Raw genomic sequence first — 17608 nt, forward strand, 5'->3', positions numbered from 1 at the left:
TACACTATGCAGTACCGTATCAATTGCCCGATACTGGTATCGGTATCGGTGCACCCCTAGTTTGTTACCTGGCTACCATAAATTATAAAGTGTTGAGTTAGACAAGATATGACTCTCAATTATTTTGCCCATGTCTCTAACTTATTAAAAAAAGTGTTTTTTCCTTATAACCACAAACTCAAATTTTAAAATTTCACAAGGAGATTTAATACAAAAAGTCACAACAGGCCCTTCACACGGTTGGCCTCAGCCTTGAAACATATAGGTGTTTATTTGTGAACTTATTAGTAAAAACAGGCATGCAAGCTAACCAAAATGTGTACCTCGGCCCAATCACAAGGTCTTTTTAAATCAAAAATGAAATTGATAAATGCAGCATTCAATTCCTATTTTTATTTTGTTTTGGAAGCGTAACTGTGTCGCTTGCATACAAATCATGTAATGTGTGGACCAATCACAGCCCGTTAAAGCCTGTTAAAATGATTAGAATAACACATTTGCTCCAAGAAGAAGACAGGTTGATCATCCATGACGAACTTTTAACTTTTCAGTCCAAAAAATTGAGAGGTCACTATATTAATAGACGGTTAATTTGTCACTCGTTTAAAGAATGGAATTGCGGTTGTTGGTTCTCGAACAGTTTTGGACATGGTCAAGTCCTGCCTTTATTGAAAAGAGTTTGGACAATAGTTGATTGATGCTGACAGCGAAGTCAGATGAGATTCATCAGTAAGTTATGGAGTTTGTTATGTTGGACAAACTTGTTATATATTAACCACCTTGTTTTCTTTGTGAGGCAGCGGAAGTACTTGTAAAGGAATAGCTGGACTCATAGGTTGGCCACAGTTTAAATTGATATTTTATGGGTGATTCAGGGAGAGTTCAGAGAGAGTTTTGTTTTCATAACCCATTCAGACCTGAGATAACATCTTGTCCAGTCCTTTGAGTGTTTGTGTGCTTTTTCAAACCTGGACGTAACACATCGTCTTTATGTACTCTTTAAAACAAAAGTGACTTATAGGTGAGTTTACGACCACGCCTGATTGAAGAATCGTAAAAGGTGGTTGTGTGAAGGAAGATAATCTGTGATATTTTGCGTGTTCACTCTAATATGCACTCAATGTGAACTCGCATGCACACATGCTGTGTACTTTTGTGCGCCTGCTGTATTTAGTAAGTGCAAGTATGTCATCTGAGCTTGTTTTCCCAGCTAAATCCCGGCACGCGCGGCTTCATAAGGAGTTGATTGGCTTCCGTGTTTCCTTCTTTCTTTTGTTATAACTGAGATTTCCTGGTCGGAATTGAAAAGCCTTTTCGCCATTTTTGAAGTATATTAATACAGTGTGCTATGGATGAAACACCCTGCCCAATAAATCCACACAGAGACAATCACTCCCATTGTCTGTCATTAGAAGCAGAAGGTAACTGAAGTCCCGTCCCAGGCTGCTGACGGTTACCTCCATTTGTTATGTTAAAAGATTTGGTTTCCCTTTGACAGGACATGAAGTCATTGGACAGAGGGGATGACCGATCATAGCTGTTGGACCTCTCTTCTCCCCACTGAACCTCTCTATAATTACACAGATAGTATACAAACACACCTGCCATTCTCGAGTCCCCGGCCAACAGTAGGCCTCAACTGCAATCCAAGTTTTTCTTTTAATCCTTTTCCTAAACTTCAACTGCTTTACTCTCCTATAAATGAACGTTGAACCTGCAGATTGTTCAAACATTCTTCACACCGAGACTAAAGTGCTTCATATCCCTATTCGCAAATTTGTTTGTTGTGCCTGTGTCATTTCCAGAGGCCTTATGTCATTTCTGTTCACTGCAGGTTTATTCCACATTACCATGAACCCAAAGGAGGGTAGAGTTGTGTAACAGTTATTCCACACTGCAATTATACCTCTGACTTTCAGATATTATTGGTGCCCATTTCTATTTTTAAATTCATTTGAGAAATTTTCCCTTTTGCTGTAATTGGAAAAGCTGCCTTTCCACGGGTCTAAACTAACAGAAAATAAATTTCCACTATCCAATTACGGATAAAAATACGATTTAGTTTGCCGAGCCCAGCGAGTGGCCCGTGACTACAGAAACAAACTGCAATTGTGGCCTTTTGCCTCCCGAGCATGTGACGGAACAAAATGAGTTTTAGGTCAGCCTGGCATCCCTGCTAGTTTCCTGTTCTGTCACAGGACATTGTGCAAGCGCTCTCTCTCTCTCTCTCTCTCTCACACTCACACACACTCGCTGGAGCACACACGAACACACACGAACCTGGCGTGCCCATTAGCTCGTGGTAGGGGGACATTGTCACACAGGCTAACTGGTTCCAGGGCTGTGTTTATTGGCCTGTTACAGAGCTGTTAAACACAATTTTGTGGAATACCAAAGCATGACCCTGCACAACCTCAACTGAACTTTTACACCTGAGCTTGAGGCATGAAACACACACACACACACACACACACACACACACACACACACACACACACACACACACACACACACACACGCACACGCTTTATTTTCCCTAACAACTTTTCTTTCTCTGTTTTTTTTTTTTTTTTGTGTGTGTTTATGTTGCTGTGTTCACAGCTATGCCATAACCTTGATTCCCTAACATCTGCACTCCGACTTTCAGAGAGGGACAAAAAGCAGGAGCCACGAGAGGTTTCGGGTCGAGGAAGGACGGAGGGATGTGTAGTGGGTCAGGGAGAAGCGATGCTGTCAGTGGTTTTGGCAGCGGTCAAAGTCGTGATGCATTCAGGACATTCTGACCTCAGTCTATTTCTCTCTTGGATCTGTCAGCGCTGCACACCGGTGCCAGCGCTCCCCTTTCCTTGCCCTTTGTTGCCCCCGTCGTCTTTGTTTGGATACTGTGTGTTTGTGTGTGTGTGTGTGTGTGTGTGTGTGTGTGTGTGTGTGTGTGTGCGTGCGTGCGTGCGTGCGTGCGTGCGTGCGTGCGTGCGTGCGTGCGTGAGTGCGTTCGTTCGTTCGTTCGTTCGTGCGAGTCATAGCTCAAACATGCGACCACCGAGGAGGGGGTCTTGAAGGGGCCTGTGAGGTTAACCAGGGTGACCTGCTGTAGCAGTAGCACAGAGACTGTCTGTGATAAAGGCTGCAAAATGGCAAAACTAAGGAAGGACCGATTTTATATTTTGTAACACGTCTCAGTAAAAAACTAAACAAACCAAAAAAAAGTAGTAGTTGCTTTCTTTTAACTGACCAGCGGTTTGCTGGCTGTAACAAACCAAATAAATTTGAGCATTCCTGTTTACTTGATCATGAAAGAGGCAGCTCTTGTGAAGTCTCAGCTCTTGGATTAGGTGTTTAGTCTGTTCCATTACGACCTCATGGCTCACAAAACACCAGACTCTGAATTAGACTCTTTTTGAAAAAAAAATGGGTGATGTGGCTCAACACAATCATGTTTCTCTCATGAACTGTTGTACTCCAAAAGTTATAAAAAAGAAGAAATACTGCACATTTCTACCTTGATTATCCGTTACTCTGTGTATTTTCCTCCAGATCCAGAGGCAGATTGTAAATTCCAAAACATCTTTAATGAAATAACAGATTCAGACCATTATTGAGCTTTGGCAGAGGGACTCTGACTCCGAGCAGCACTTTGTAGTTTTCCTGCACTGAGTTTTTGTGTTTGTCTTGGATACACCTTCAGCAAGCACTCCAGAGTAGGTATGGATTACACTTGGTAGTTTAGAGGCCGCAGCACAATTATATCCATACCGTGGAGTATTTTTCTGACTATTCATCTATTTTATTGTTGGGATTGATTTTGTTTTCCTGTCTATGTATTAGTCGAGGTGCCATAACTACTATCCTAGTTACACGTTTGATGTTATTGTTTTTCTTCCACTGGATTTTCGGACTGTAACTGGTCCCGTGCCGTTGGGAGTATGTTCACATAAACAATGGAAGCATGCTTAAAATTCGGCAATAGTGTGTTCTGGCATTTGTAACGATTCAGCAAACCATTTCCGCAAAAATTTAAGAAATGAATAAATTGCTATTGAAAGTGGATGGGATCTTTGTGAGAAACACTCAAAAGTCACTCAGCATTAACTCCAGGAGGCTTCGCCATTCTATTACTGGGACTTTGTTTTTAACCATTACTCATACTTTGTTGATACTATTTCGCTATTACTGGGACTTCATTGGTACTTTTCCACTATTGCTGTTATTATTTCACATACTTATTATCCTGTCTCTTTCAGATACGCACATACACACAGTGATAGAGCTATGGCTATTTGAACTTACTTAGTAGTGGCAGTATGCGGGGGATCGTCGTCGTCTCGGCGAGCGGCAGGCACAAACAAAATAAGATTTCCTTATTCTAGCAGCTGTGCAATCTGGAATCAAATACTCATTATCAGGGCCAACATTTATTCCCCAGCGTGTGCAATGTAATGTTATTCTTACCTACCCAGTTGAACCACGCTCCTTCACTCCAGAGGAAAGCAAATGCTCTCATGTCCCACCTTCAGATAGATGTGTAGCCATTGTGAATAACAACGTGGTTGTTTTTGTTTTGTGGCTTTTATTTGCTTTCACCAAAGGGGATAAAAAGCCAACCACAGACTGATTCTGAGCCAAACCTTCAGCAACAGCGGCCACTTGAAAATGTCATTCACATTTTTTTCTTCGCCTTCCATTGTCAAACGTGAGATCTTATCTGAACATTCAGTTAGTGTTTCTCCATGTGGTGTGGCAAGTCTGCAGCTGCCACACACTTGACATCATTTTTTGGTTTCGAGTTGCCATGGGGAACGACTCACCAGCATCGTAAAGTCCGAAGCAAACAGCATTAAGCAGTGTTACGTCATGTTTTACTGTACACACTCACTGTAGCAATTATAGAGGTTCACCAGGCAGTAGTGCCCATTTCTATCCACCCTGTTTTAGAACTGCATATATCCTCTTAGGGCATAACCCAACTCCATTTCTATACACACACTCACCAGTTTCCAGTAGTTAATCAGGGTGAACTTACATCAGTTGTGTGTGTGATATTTGCCTGCATTTATGGGTAAAAGTTGACTCCCAGAATGTGATATATGGTGACAGATTTAGTCAACCATCAGACACAGTATGGCAACTAAAATAATTTACGTTTCCGTAATTGCTCATTTATGGCCGGGCTGTACGGAAGGGTAGCTCCTCTCTGAAATGACCCATTTAAAACAACACGTGTTTAAGGATAGGATTACGTTGTATTTATTATGGCTGAACTCAGCTTGTATGGTTATCTCTCACTGTAGCAGAATTAGGCTTTCACCTGGATGTAATCAGATATCGATCTCCAAGCACAAAACAAACTGTGAGCGGAGGATAAATCGGTCTTAAAGTGGTTTGTCATTAATCACACTGCTCATTGATGTAAAATTTGTTGAACTTGAATTTGCCTTTTGATAAATGCGTGCAATGAAAGTAAATACAGTACATTCTGTGGTTACCATTAAGCCAGATTCCAGTTATCAGCCACCTTACAGTCTTGAGTTAGACATACTAAGAATTGTAATTAGGAATATATGAATTCTATTCAAAGTTTATGAACAAGGATTTTGTTATGTCATATTAACACTCCATTTCATGGTTATTTCGTAGTTGCAGCAACATAACTGCACTCCGTTGCACCAAAAACCCAAAACATGCTTGATTAAATCCTCTGATTGGATTAGTTGATCTCATTATATCAGTTTTTTCCCTGTGCCAGACTAATCCTTGTGTTCAAACCCCAGATCGTTGAAGAAGATTGATTACAAATGCTCCTGATATGCTCTTTCTGTGTGAAAATGTCCTTCAAACACACACCCATCAGCCGGTGCCATTGTTTTGAAGATATTTTGTTAGGTGATAAAGGGCCCGGGCTGAAGAAGAACTAATAATGTGTATGACTGAATCAAGATGTCCAGCAGGAGAGCATTAGCCCGAGGCGGTGACCTCAGATCGCAGAGGCAAGTCGCAGCGTTAAACCTGGCAGTTTCCGTGTGTCTGCCTGCTTTACAGCTTAACCCTGCTAAGATCTGCAGCAGACCAGCCAGTGTCAATGAATTTTCTCCCTGCGTGCCAGCTCCCCCCCCTCAAAAGAGCCCAAACCTTATGTGTCACTATGCGAAAGTGTTCAGATTTCAAACCCCCTTTTGAAGAGTAATCATAAGAGGAAGCGGCGTGAGATGAACGTGTAACCATATATCTCCCTCTTTTCCTTGCATTCTCCTCCTCTTGATCTCTCTTTCATTTTCTTTATCTTTGTCGTTCTTGCCTTTTCTCTTAACTCCTATCAAAGCAAAGCGAAGTGGCCTCTGTATGAGTCCTGTCCAACCTTCGTGCATGCGACATTAGCCGAGAGCTGCGCAAAGGGCAGCCGCAGATGTTGGTGCAAGATGTGCGTCTGTGCATCCCTTTAAAAGTTGAGACTAACACTTTTACGCGTTTCGAAGTGTTCGTCTGTGTGACTGACACCTGGCAGCACCTGCTGTCTGCCCCCCGGTCGCTGTACTGCTTTCCTGTCTGTTAACGGCTCTTTTAAATCAGTGGAGCCCCAGTCTAATCTGAAAGGACAAAGCAGTGTTACGACTCCGAAAAGGTTTTTACCGTGTCTGTACACTTGCTGGCTACTGGTTACTGACCTAATGGCTTGTAAATTTAGTTCTTTTCTTTAGTGAGCAGAACTATGCGTGACATAATGCAGCTGGGATTGTTCTCCAGTGCTTTAAAAAGAAAAGATGAATTTAACTGTCAAAAATCCCCCAAGTTGTAAAAGGTGTTCTGTTTCTTCAATATGGAATTTCACATTGGTTTTTAAATAGGCCTTCGAAGTCTCAAATTCCACTTATAAAAGTTTCTGAAGTCTGAAGCCGAACTGCAAAATGCAGAATATTAGTGCTCGTGCTATAAGTGCATATACTGTAATGGTCTAATTATAATATGTTGTAACAAAGCTTAGCCTCTCATCAGCTTTGAGCACAACAGCCTGCATGACTAAATGGTTTCCCTTTTCTAAATCAAGGAAAGTTTTATTAACCATGTTCGGTCTTTTCCAGCAACACCCAGTTTCGCACACACTTTTTCTTAGGTGCTTTCCATGGCACTTAAAGTGCTCTCATGCTGGCACGAAGCGGTGACCCCTGAGCGCTCTGGACGGTTCTCTAAATAACATTTCGGGAACCTCAAGCAGGTGCACTGAGTTGTTACACATGATTTCACATGTCCTTTCTTTTTCACACTCTCATTTCCAGTTGGAGCTGCAGTCGTGCTGCGTGTTCCTGCCCAATGACAGCCTCCCCTCTCCCAGCACCATCATCTGTGGCGACATCCCCGGCACTATCCGGAGCTGGTACCACAACCAGGCCGCCATGCCGGGGACTCTGGTTGTGTGCCTGCCCCAGATCAGTGTCCTCAGTGCGGGGCACAAGTATATGGAACCCCTGCAGGAGCTCCCCTTCGTGGTCTCAAAGCCAATTCTGGAAGAAGGTATGTTTTTCATGGCCTCACTAATGGAATTTAAACTTGAATTAGTGTGACTGATATGCTTAGAGACAATCACACACGTACACATTGACAACAACAAACATTGCCAAAGAGATTGATTTGAAACCTTAAACCAGGGCGCAGAAGTTCACACTGGGAGTCTTTGGAAACTAAATTCCAATGGCTGGGAAAAACTGGACCTAACTACTTGAGTTTTAATTGTCTTTATTAATAATTAAAATGAATGGTTTCATAATAGTAGCAGACTATAGAATGTGAATTCATCATCATTACGGCCTTTTCAGCACTGGCCAAACCTTTGACCCACCACTACTCATTTACCATGACAAAAGACAAACAAACCTAAGTAGAGCGACTTTGAGAGATAGATCTGTGCACATGTGGGGCCGCACCTGGTAGAGCTAACACAAGCAAAGCTCAGACCACTGAGCCGTTCGGGTTTTTTTTTTTTTTTTCTTGTTGTTTTTTTTTTTCTTCAGACCAAGAAAAGAGGGGAGAGCCCTCTTTTCTCCCAGCATTTTCATGACATCAGCATTGGGCATAGAGATTTCAAAAATGAAGGCCAAAGAAAAACGACAGCAAAAACAGTGACATCAGCCGCCTTGTCAATGGTACAGTGAACATTAACAACTCCTGGTTCCAGTAATGTATTCCGACCCTTTGAAAAGCTCTTCATCTCTCATTTCCAATGCTCTGGATCAAAGCATCCTGCCCACGGCACAAGGGAAATGTGCTTTTCATGGCCCTCTGCAAGCAAGCAAGCTCCTCTTCTCAGTAGGACGGTTCCACTGGGGTCAGCCTGTTAATAGGTTCAAGCTCTCCCCGTGTGGCATCATGTCTTAAATCCACAGATTTAGAACAGACCATGGTTTTACGTTGTGTCTCGGTGGGCTCCTCTGCCTGCTCATTGGGTCAAGAATGTTCTTTTGGAAACAGGATATATCCATTGTGCTCTTTTTTTTTTACGTGTTCCACAAAGTTTTGTCTTTTTATATTTTCTGGTTCTCAGAGTCCAGGACCATATATGGCAGAGAGAGTTGGATTATTTGAAAGTTGAAGTATAACTCAGTGTTCGAAAAATGAAAACAAATTTCGGGCAGCAGGAAAAAAAAAAAAAAGTTATTAAAGTTGTGAAACCATGTCATCGCCTCCTTTTCAGTTATGTATTTTTAGTTACGCAGGGATTTAATTCTGGACTAAAAGAGGGAACCAAAGAATAAGTCTACGTCACTTAAAGAATGAACTGAAAGTGGAACAGCACAGACAAACTTATCACTGTAATGAAGGCTGGACCCAAACATGCCCTCTGAATACCAAAACCATGAATGTAGTGTTCGACCTCACTCTGTTGCAAGCTGGTCATCCATAAGAAAGACATTGGAGAACTTCGTGACTTAGACCTCATTTACGCAAGGTGTAACTTTTTGAAAATGCTCCAACTCCATCTCCATGGAAACGGGTGAAAACGCAGCTTTACTCACACTGCTCCACCGCGGCTGTAGTAAATAGTTAGTAGTTAGATAGTAAATAGTCCTTATTCTCCTGGGACTTGGTAGTTTTATAGTTGATAGTCATCCGAAATAACAATTCAACCTGGTCGTCTGTTTATACAAATGTCCCTGTACTCTACTTTGTTAATGTCGATAGAGGATATTGTTCTCTGTGCATATGTCTGTACACAAACAAACAAACAACAGCACCCATTAGTGCCCAACATGCTAGCGACATAGTTTTTAAAACGCAAAACTCTTTTGAAACAAAAACACAGAAACAATATGTTTTCCCTTGACATGTCGCATAAATGGGGCCGTATTACCAAACTTTAGATCCAGAAAAAGTACAAATACAAAGAACCCATCAATAAATATTCAAGAGAAAATTACTGCCGTCAGTAAATCAGGGAAAACATAAATTATAAACCGTTATTTATTTCCAATTAATGAAGCAAAAACAAACTCCCAACTTGAGAAAATGTTAAAAACTATTTTAAAAAGTATTTTACAAACAGACGAGACAAGAAATCGCATTCAGGTCAATTTTCAAAATCTTGCAAAAGTTGTGAAATGTCGTCACCAGCTCAGCAACCTAACAGATCTGTGGCTCATCAATACCATCACAAGGGAAAACAAGTCTTTGAGGTAATATTTACAAAATGCCACTTCAATTTGCAGACGAGTTTCTCCCAAAGCTTCTGACTTTCCAGACACTCGGTGGAAGCAGAAGGGATGCTACGCAATCAGTAAACATGGCCCCGTCCCAACTTATTCGAGATGTATTACTGTCAGCAAATTCAAAATGAGCTCATGTTTTCCATGAAATGCTAAAATGTCTCAGTTTCAGCATCTGATGTGTTGTTTATGTTCTATTCTGAATAAAATCTTGGTTTACGAGATCGTATGATCATTGTATAATGGTATTTACATTCACCACAGCATCCCAACATTTTTTGGGAATCTGGATAAAGGAAACGGTGTCGTGTCACAATGCAATATCAACACAGTGCTACACTTTGCATGCGGCTACAGTTGTGGAATATTTACGTAAGCATTGTATCAGCAATATGCTCCATGGACATTTTCCTTTCTTGTGATGGGCTATTAATGCCCTGAATGATTGAAAGTTTGAAGGTAATGTGGCTCAATCATTGACTGTAGTACTGTATTCTCTCTTCTTAACTTCTGTGACCCCCCCTGTAGCAGTATAGATGTTTTATTAATATGCAGCTAAAGTGTTGTTACGAGTGAGAACAGGTGAAAGTGCTCTGCAAGGCACACAATGTCTGTCTCCGCCTCCACGCTTCTCGTGATTTCCTCTCACATTTTCCACATTTGATTTGCCAGGTGATGCCTTCCCATGGACAATAAGCCTGAGTCAGTCCAGTATCTACACGCTGCTGGGACAGCAGCAGAGCCTGAGCCTGCTGGAGCCCATGGGCTGCACCTCCACGCTGGCCGTCACTTCCCATAAGCTGCAGAGCTGCTCCGAAGGAAGACACTCCTTCATAGTCTGCCTCCACGTCGATCTCCAGCCCGTCCACGTCAAGTGCTCCAACCCTCAGGTCAGCCAGACAGTCCTGACATTCACAAAGTAGTCATTAGAACTGCCTGTGTATTTATACAAATCACTCCCTGTAAACTGTCGTGAAACATGGATGCACGAACTCTGGCAGAAAGATGCTGCCTCCGCATGATCGTCTGATAGAGATTGACTCCAGTAAACAAACAGCGTCATCTTCTTACCGCGGATAATTGTCATGAAAATGAAAATGTAAACACCGGAGTGTTGCCTTGTTTGTTTTGGTCAAACATTGAGCGATGTGAGCGAAGAAGCGCGGGGGGATAGCACGACTAGTCCTCGGTGTGGTGGTATTATTATGTCGTAGCGAGGGCGTGATGAATACAGACAGATTGCAAGTGGAACATGTTTGTCTCACAGTCAAGGCCCCTGTGTTGGTTTTCATTGTGCTCTAATCACATCTACATGTACCATTACACATGTTTTCGTTCTTCACAATTGAATTAGCTGTATTCAATTGGGGTTTTTTGTGTAAACCCTTAATTGGTGCGACCTTTTGAGTGGTCACACTGTTGAATGTCTTTGACCACAGTGATGAGCCATGGTGATATTGAGTGGAATTGGTACCAGAAACAAAACAAAAGCTCAAACCTATTGTTGGTGGAACCTCGAAGAGAGCTGCTCGTATACTGAGAGGCCATTTCTTTCCTGCTTCTCTGTTCTCCATTTTCAAAGACTGCCTGCGTCTGGCAGAGCTCAGGAGGCTTATTGCATTTCTATGATGAGTCATTATTAGTTTTTGGAAACAATAAAAGACTTCTCTTCTTTTCTCTTCTAATTCCTCTGCTTGCCCTTCCCATCTGTTGGCTCCCCCCCTCTCCTCTCCCCTCTCCTGTATAAATGTCTGACTCGAGGGGGGTAATAAGCTAATGTAATTTCAAGTCTTGCTGCGACTCCTTAAGAAGTGCTGCCAAGGCACCGCCACTGCCTCCAGAACAAAAGAGACCTCACAGCATTTAGCCGTCTCCCTAATTGCCATTGGTGGCGATATTATCAACCACACGGGAGTCTGACGAGTTGAATGTATCGATCTTCACAAAAAACAATAAATCATCATCACACTGAGCTCAAGACATGAATATATTTAAAATAAACAAATACAACCACAGAGTTTGGCTGCACAGTTTCACTGGCTCCCAAACCGCATATTTGTGACATCATATCAGATTTTCCATTACATGTGAATGACTCCATAACACAATTTAAAGTATTTATAGACAGCGGGGTGAAACGGTGAAACCTTTCAGCAAACGTTGCTTCACATTGTTTCAGGTAGCAGCGGGTGTCGTAGGTCAGACCTCGTTGATTCCGACGTTTTATTAGCGTGATCGTGCAGGTTTCTGAATGAACCCGGGACGCTTCAGGTCCAGCTGCTTATAAGATGGGAAGTGAGGTAAGTGTGCTTGAACATGTGAGAAAAAGATTAGGAGTGAAATAAGGGATAAGCTGGGGAGAGGAGTGTGAGCAAACAGAGAGCAGTGCACTCGGACACATTTGCATGCTCGCACATACACTTACAGCATGGCCCGAAAATGAAGGGGCAAACATGGGAGCTTTAGCTTTATTGCTTTTGAACTCCAGTTCACTGCTTTTTCAGGAAAAACACCCAAGGTGACATGTCACATCCCGGAACACCACACAACACACACACACACACACACACACACACACACACACACACACACACACACACACACACACACACGCACACGTGTGTGTATGTGTGGAGTCATTTCACATACGATGACTGCTTCAGATGTTCAAACTATCTTCTTTAAGGATGGTGACAGAGGAAAGCTGACACGTGGTCTTACAACACACTAAATGTGTGTCCAATCTGAGTGTACGTGTCAGTGTGAGTGATTCATGAGGCGCTCAGAAGGATGTGGTTACTAGTTGTACTTTGACCTTATCAGGACCACACACACACACACACACACACACACACACACACACACACACACACACACACACACACACACACACAGCTGTCTAGTTTTGTAGTGAACACGCACAATTCGTTCAAAAGCTTCTGCATACATGCAGAGTATGTTACTTTGGTAAAGTTCCTGTGCTTCGGTAAAACCACACAAACACTGGTCATCCACATGCTCCCCTGTCCATCTGCATCCGTGTGTTTTTGTGAATGAGCGTGGAAGCCTCTGTTCAGTCTCCAGTCTGTACGACTGCAGCCGAGCAGGCCTCCCAATCTGCAGATGACAGATCTTTGGAGAACCCTGCTCCCCATATGTTCCAGCCACTTCCCCAACTCATGAAATGTGGCGTCTGTGTTTTCTGTATCTTTTTAGTGTGTGCATGTGTGTTTGTGTGTGTGTGTGTGTGTGTGTGCGTGCGTGTAGCTAAACATCTTCTCTGCAACTAGCAGACCAGCTGACCCAGCTCTCCTTTAAGCTTTTGTGACACGTGTAAAATACGGCGGAAAAACACAAACTCCAATGATGGATGAGACAGAGGCTCGTCTACAGCTCTGTTACGTCAGCTCTTTTCTTTTAACAACACTTTAAAAGTATTGCAAGAATTGAAGTTGCAGATTTCAGTGACTCCTTTGTCAAGTTTTTAGTTTCTCATGCTGTTGATTGTTTCAGTTCGTATGGGCTGCAGGGCGACCAGTGTTGGAGCCTGATCTCTACTATAGAACAAAGCTGTGTCACACTTTAACTTGAATGTTAGATTTTTCAATGGAGCGTTAAACCTTGTCTACGGAAATCTTTTCTTTTTTTTTTTTCATGAGGGACCCTGAACCTATGCGATGGTTTCTACTGTACGACACTGTTAATGGTTTATGACAGTTGCAGCTACTGAAATTGATCTTTTTGGCTCAAAATTGTGAAATTCTAGCATTTCCAAATGACAATGCATCATTTACAATCTCAAAAAGAACGACTGTAGAAGAAAAGTGATGAGTCGTCTATCCATCCATCCATCCATCCATCCATCCATCCATCCATCCATCCATCCATCCATCCATCCATCCATCCATCCATCCATCGAACCTCATCAGTAGAGAAAAGTCTTTTCCAGCAGTTTCTTTTAAACAGTTTTTCCAAGCTTTTGCTGTTGTTGTCCCGACTCTATTGAAACATTTTGTCGTGGGTCAAGGAAGATATAATAAGTTAGGTGAGAGGAACAAAATCATACATGAGGACCAACGATGAGAGCATAGATGGAATGATTTAGAGGTTTAATTATGGAAAAGACTCGGTCCCAGATGCTAAAACGGAGGTCATGTAACAACCCTGTCATTCTTTTTTCATCTCGGTCCCACACTCCTCCTCCTCCTCTCCACTCAGCATTCTTCCCTCTCTTCATCCACATCTGCTGCTCAGTGCAGTAGGCCCTGTTGTGCTTGGTTGGAGTTCCAGGCCCCAAGCTCTCAGTGAAGGGAGCGTGGTTCTGTACCTCCCCTGCCGCCGTTGCAGTCCAGTCGGGTATAACAGACAGCTGTTGGCCCCCGTCCCCTGCACGGCGGCTGGATCGACGTTAGCAGCTCTTCCTGGACGTGTTTGAAACGGCCCAGCTGTAACATATTGTGCTGCTTTTAATTTGATTTATGCTTATTTGTGGAAGGCCGCCCTGCAATCTGTGTGCACTCATTGGAGTGCGCACAAAGTGTGTGAGCGAGCAAAATAAAATGAAAAAAGTGTGTGTGTGTGTGTGTGTGTGTGTGTGTGTGTGTGTGTGTGTGTGTGTGTGTGTGTGTGTGTGTGTGTGTGTGTGTGTGTGTGTGTGTGTGTGTTCACCTTTTCAGTCTGAAGGACCCTTGGAGTTGGGGGTCGGGGGGTGGGGGGTGGGGGTCTGGCTGGCTGGCTACAGAAACAAAGCGTTTGAAATCCAGAAATTAGCTCACTATGAAAGCGTGTGGCTTTTCTCCCTTTCCTTCCCTCTGTTCTCCTCCACAAAAACTCCTGAGCGAATGCATGAATAACCGAAAGCATCACATTCCCCTGCTTCCCTCTCATGTTTTCCACTCTTGTTTTTGGCTTTGTTGTTGTGTAAAGCCGAGGTCTTTGAATGTGAGCACATGATAAATAGTTGAGAACACTTGACGCCGGGCCTTCAGTTTTTCCTAATCGTGGTGAGTTTTTCAAGAAGGGAAATTGATGACACAACTTAACTTTCCTCTGTGGGTGTTTCTTTGGGAGTTTTGTTGTTATGGATAACAAATTAGTACAGTGCTGCACGTGTGTGTGCATGCGGTGCCTTTTCGAAAAGAAACCCGGACACAAGTATTACATCACTTCTCCGAGGCTCCCTGAATGACAAGCTCGAAGTCTACAAGTGTGCTAAATTTGAGGGTGAGAGAAATGAGAATGGATAGTAGTCCATTTCTGGCTAATATTACCCTCTCCTCTCTTCCCTTCTCTCTCAACTTTAACTAGGTTTAGTGTCACATAGCTACAGTGCTGCCAAGCCAAATCATGCTTATGGCCTCAGAAGTCAGAACTGCATAAGAACTCTCTGGTGCAGAGGTTTGAGTCACACCTTGGCAAAAATACAATTCAATGTGCTTTGAAATATTGAGACTACTTGTTGTGTTGTTCTCGGGGTGTCTGGGGTATCTTTTTGGGTACTCGGCTGGCATGTGTATAACACGGTGTGTCTAATGACAGAGAGTTCTCCATGATTGCTTTTACATCTGGAAGAGAAGGCATGGGAACAGTAATGTTTCCTTACATCACATTAGGAAACTGTGTAACACTTTGGGGGTAGGATATCTAGCATTGGGACTTACTACTCTGCTTTTATCATCCCCTCCAGGTTCAGCTCTTATACGAGCTACTCCTCAGCTGGAGCTCCACGTGGGCACGTCTCCAGAAGCATGGCATCTTGCGTCAGAGCTCAAGCATCCCGGACCCCCCCGCCGGTCCAGCTCCGTCCTCCCCGGTGCGCAGCAGCGCCGGTACCCGCCCCGCCTGACACCAGCACCTGCAGCCCCTCGGCAGATTTCGGCTCCCCCACTGAGGTTTGTTTTTCCTCTCACAGCCACACTTAATTTAGTCGGTGCGGTGTTTTTGTGGATTATGGAAATCATCTGCTCATCTGCGCTGTGATTTTTCACTCCGGCCGACCTCTTGTCATAACGAAAAGAAACCCGCTACCGCCATCAATGCATCATGGAATTGGACTTTTACTTTAACTGTGAATCGGTTCACTCCTCTCTCTGACACTATACACTGCATAGTATCAATCAGTTCTGAGTATTCTTGTCATGGCCATTCACAGTGTTTTCCTATTTATCGTTCTTTTCATTTTCTGCTAATTGACACAAAGCCACACCTCGCCAACACCCTGAGTTGGCTTCTTTTCATCTATGGCATGAGTCATTTCATCTGGCGCACGCCTTTTAAGCTATTGTTGTTTATGCGATTCTACCTCTTGATTTATTATTCAAAATGCAAATATTGTTTTTTTTTAGGTTGTTATATGAAGCTGAGTCAGGCGAACACATGTGATTTATCAAGAAAAGTGTTTTCTTCGGGAAGGTTTTTTCACAGCTGGAGAAAAATCTCACCAGTGAATGTGTTTCTTGCATTATTTTTCTCTATGCAGGAGCTGTTCGATTCGTTTAAGCTGATGCTTGATTGGGTGTAAACCCGCTTCCTAACTTGTGAAAAACAAACTGTATTTACTTTTCTCCCTCAGATAAACTACTAAACCTAGACACTGGGGTCTGGTGTGTCGCAGTGTTTGCAGTGGAAAATTACAGCCATGTTTTTTTAAATGGTTTTCCTCTTTTTGTTCCTCTTCTTGGTAATTCTCATCCCAGGCTTACTGAATGTGGCAGGAGGGTTTTATCCTGTGTAAAACGGTTGTAGCAAGAGTGACAAGCCTGGGCTCTGTAGCCTTGCGCCTGCTGCCACCAAGGTACTGGGTGTTATATGTGTGCGTGTGTGTTTCGTGTGAAGCTTAAATATGGGATGTATAAAAATAATGAGTGTTGATGAGTGTTTGTGTTGTTAAGCAGAGGCAGCTCAGCTTGGATGTAACACACTGGCCTCCAGCTCCCTGTCAGCTCCGCGGGGCCCCTGGGATCACAGCACAACCATCACGCCGCCCCGAGAGCCAATAACGTGTGCACGCACTTGAAAAAGAAGTGTTTCATATGTCGACATACATCTGCGTCTGCATTTGTTTCCATGCGATCAGCATGTGGGGGGTGTTTTGCGTCACTTTTGGACGGGCAGAAGTGGCAGCGGTTCAGCATGGCAGCGGGAGGGTCTATGGTGTGGGGCGTCTGTAACAAGGCCACAGTGGCCCCTGACAGCCCACTTGTTACTGTTTACCTAAGTACAAACAGCGGTAGAAGTGTTTAGTCCTCGGGGAGGCTGGGTGATTGAGCAAGAATGCAGGAGCTGTTTTGATAAGTCTCAGTGGCAACAGTCTCTCCTCAACAGCCACACACCCTTTTTTTTTTTTTTTTAAGCCACATCAGAATCATGTGCCCGGAATGTCTGCCCTATAGCTCCTTCCTGCTTCCATTGAATAACTCAATTCAACACCGCAGTGATCCAGTAAAATCTCGTAGGGTTGTATTATTGTTGGTCGACACAAAAGTTCGCATCACCCCGTTTTCCACGACACACAGCCAATAGGAGTTTCCAATTGTTTTTGGACTGCCGCACGAAATCAGATCAATTACAAACAAAAGTTTACGTACAAGCTTTGTTCTGAAATCATGAAACTAACTTTCCGTTGAGAAAATTGCTTTGCTGAAGGTTAAACACAGTCAATTACAAGTTTAACATCATGTTAACGTAATCCTGAAATACTCCGCAGACGCATGACGTTTAATGCCACTGCTGCAACGCTTCCAAATTATTACTCACATAAATTTCTTCACCTCCTCCGCAAAAATGCTTCTCCAGGCAAGAAAGTTATCTCATAACAGGACAGAGTACAAGTACAAACGCACCAGTTCCAACAGCCATTGTTGAAGTATGATTGATTTTCTTTGGTTCTCATTTCAGCACCTTCCCCCTTGAGTTTTTCC

General features: G+C 43.1%; 1 protein-coding gene across 1 annotated transcript in view; it reads left to right on the plus strand.

Annotated features, from left to right (window-relative positions):
* vps13b (vacuolar protein sorting 13 homolog B) overlaps positions 1-17608 on the plus strand; it is a 372358-nt gene that overhangs the window by 181087 nt on the left and 173663 nt on the right. Inside the window, 4 exon segments of the mRNA XM_080472571.1 lie at positions 7269-7503; positions 10362-10579; positions 15376-15522; positions 15524-15580. Coding sequence (XP_080328697.1) covers positions 7269-7503; positions 10362-10579; positions 15376-15522; positions 15524-15580 — 657 coding nt within the window.

This window comes from Lipophrys pholis (assembly GCF_963383615.2).
Source record: "Lipophrys pholis genome assembly, chromosome: 9".
In the NCBI taxonomy this organism is placed as follows: domain Eukaryota; kingdom Metazoa; phylum Chordata; class Actinopteri; order Blenniiformes; family Blenniidae; genus Lipophrys; species Lipophrys pholis.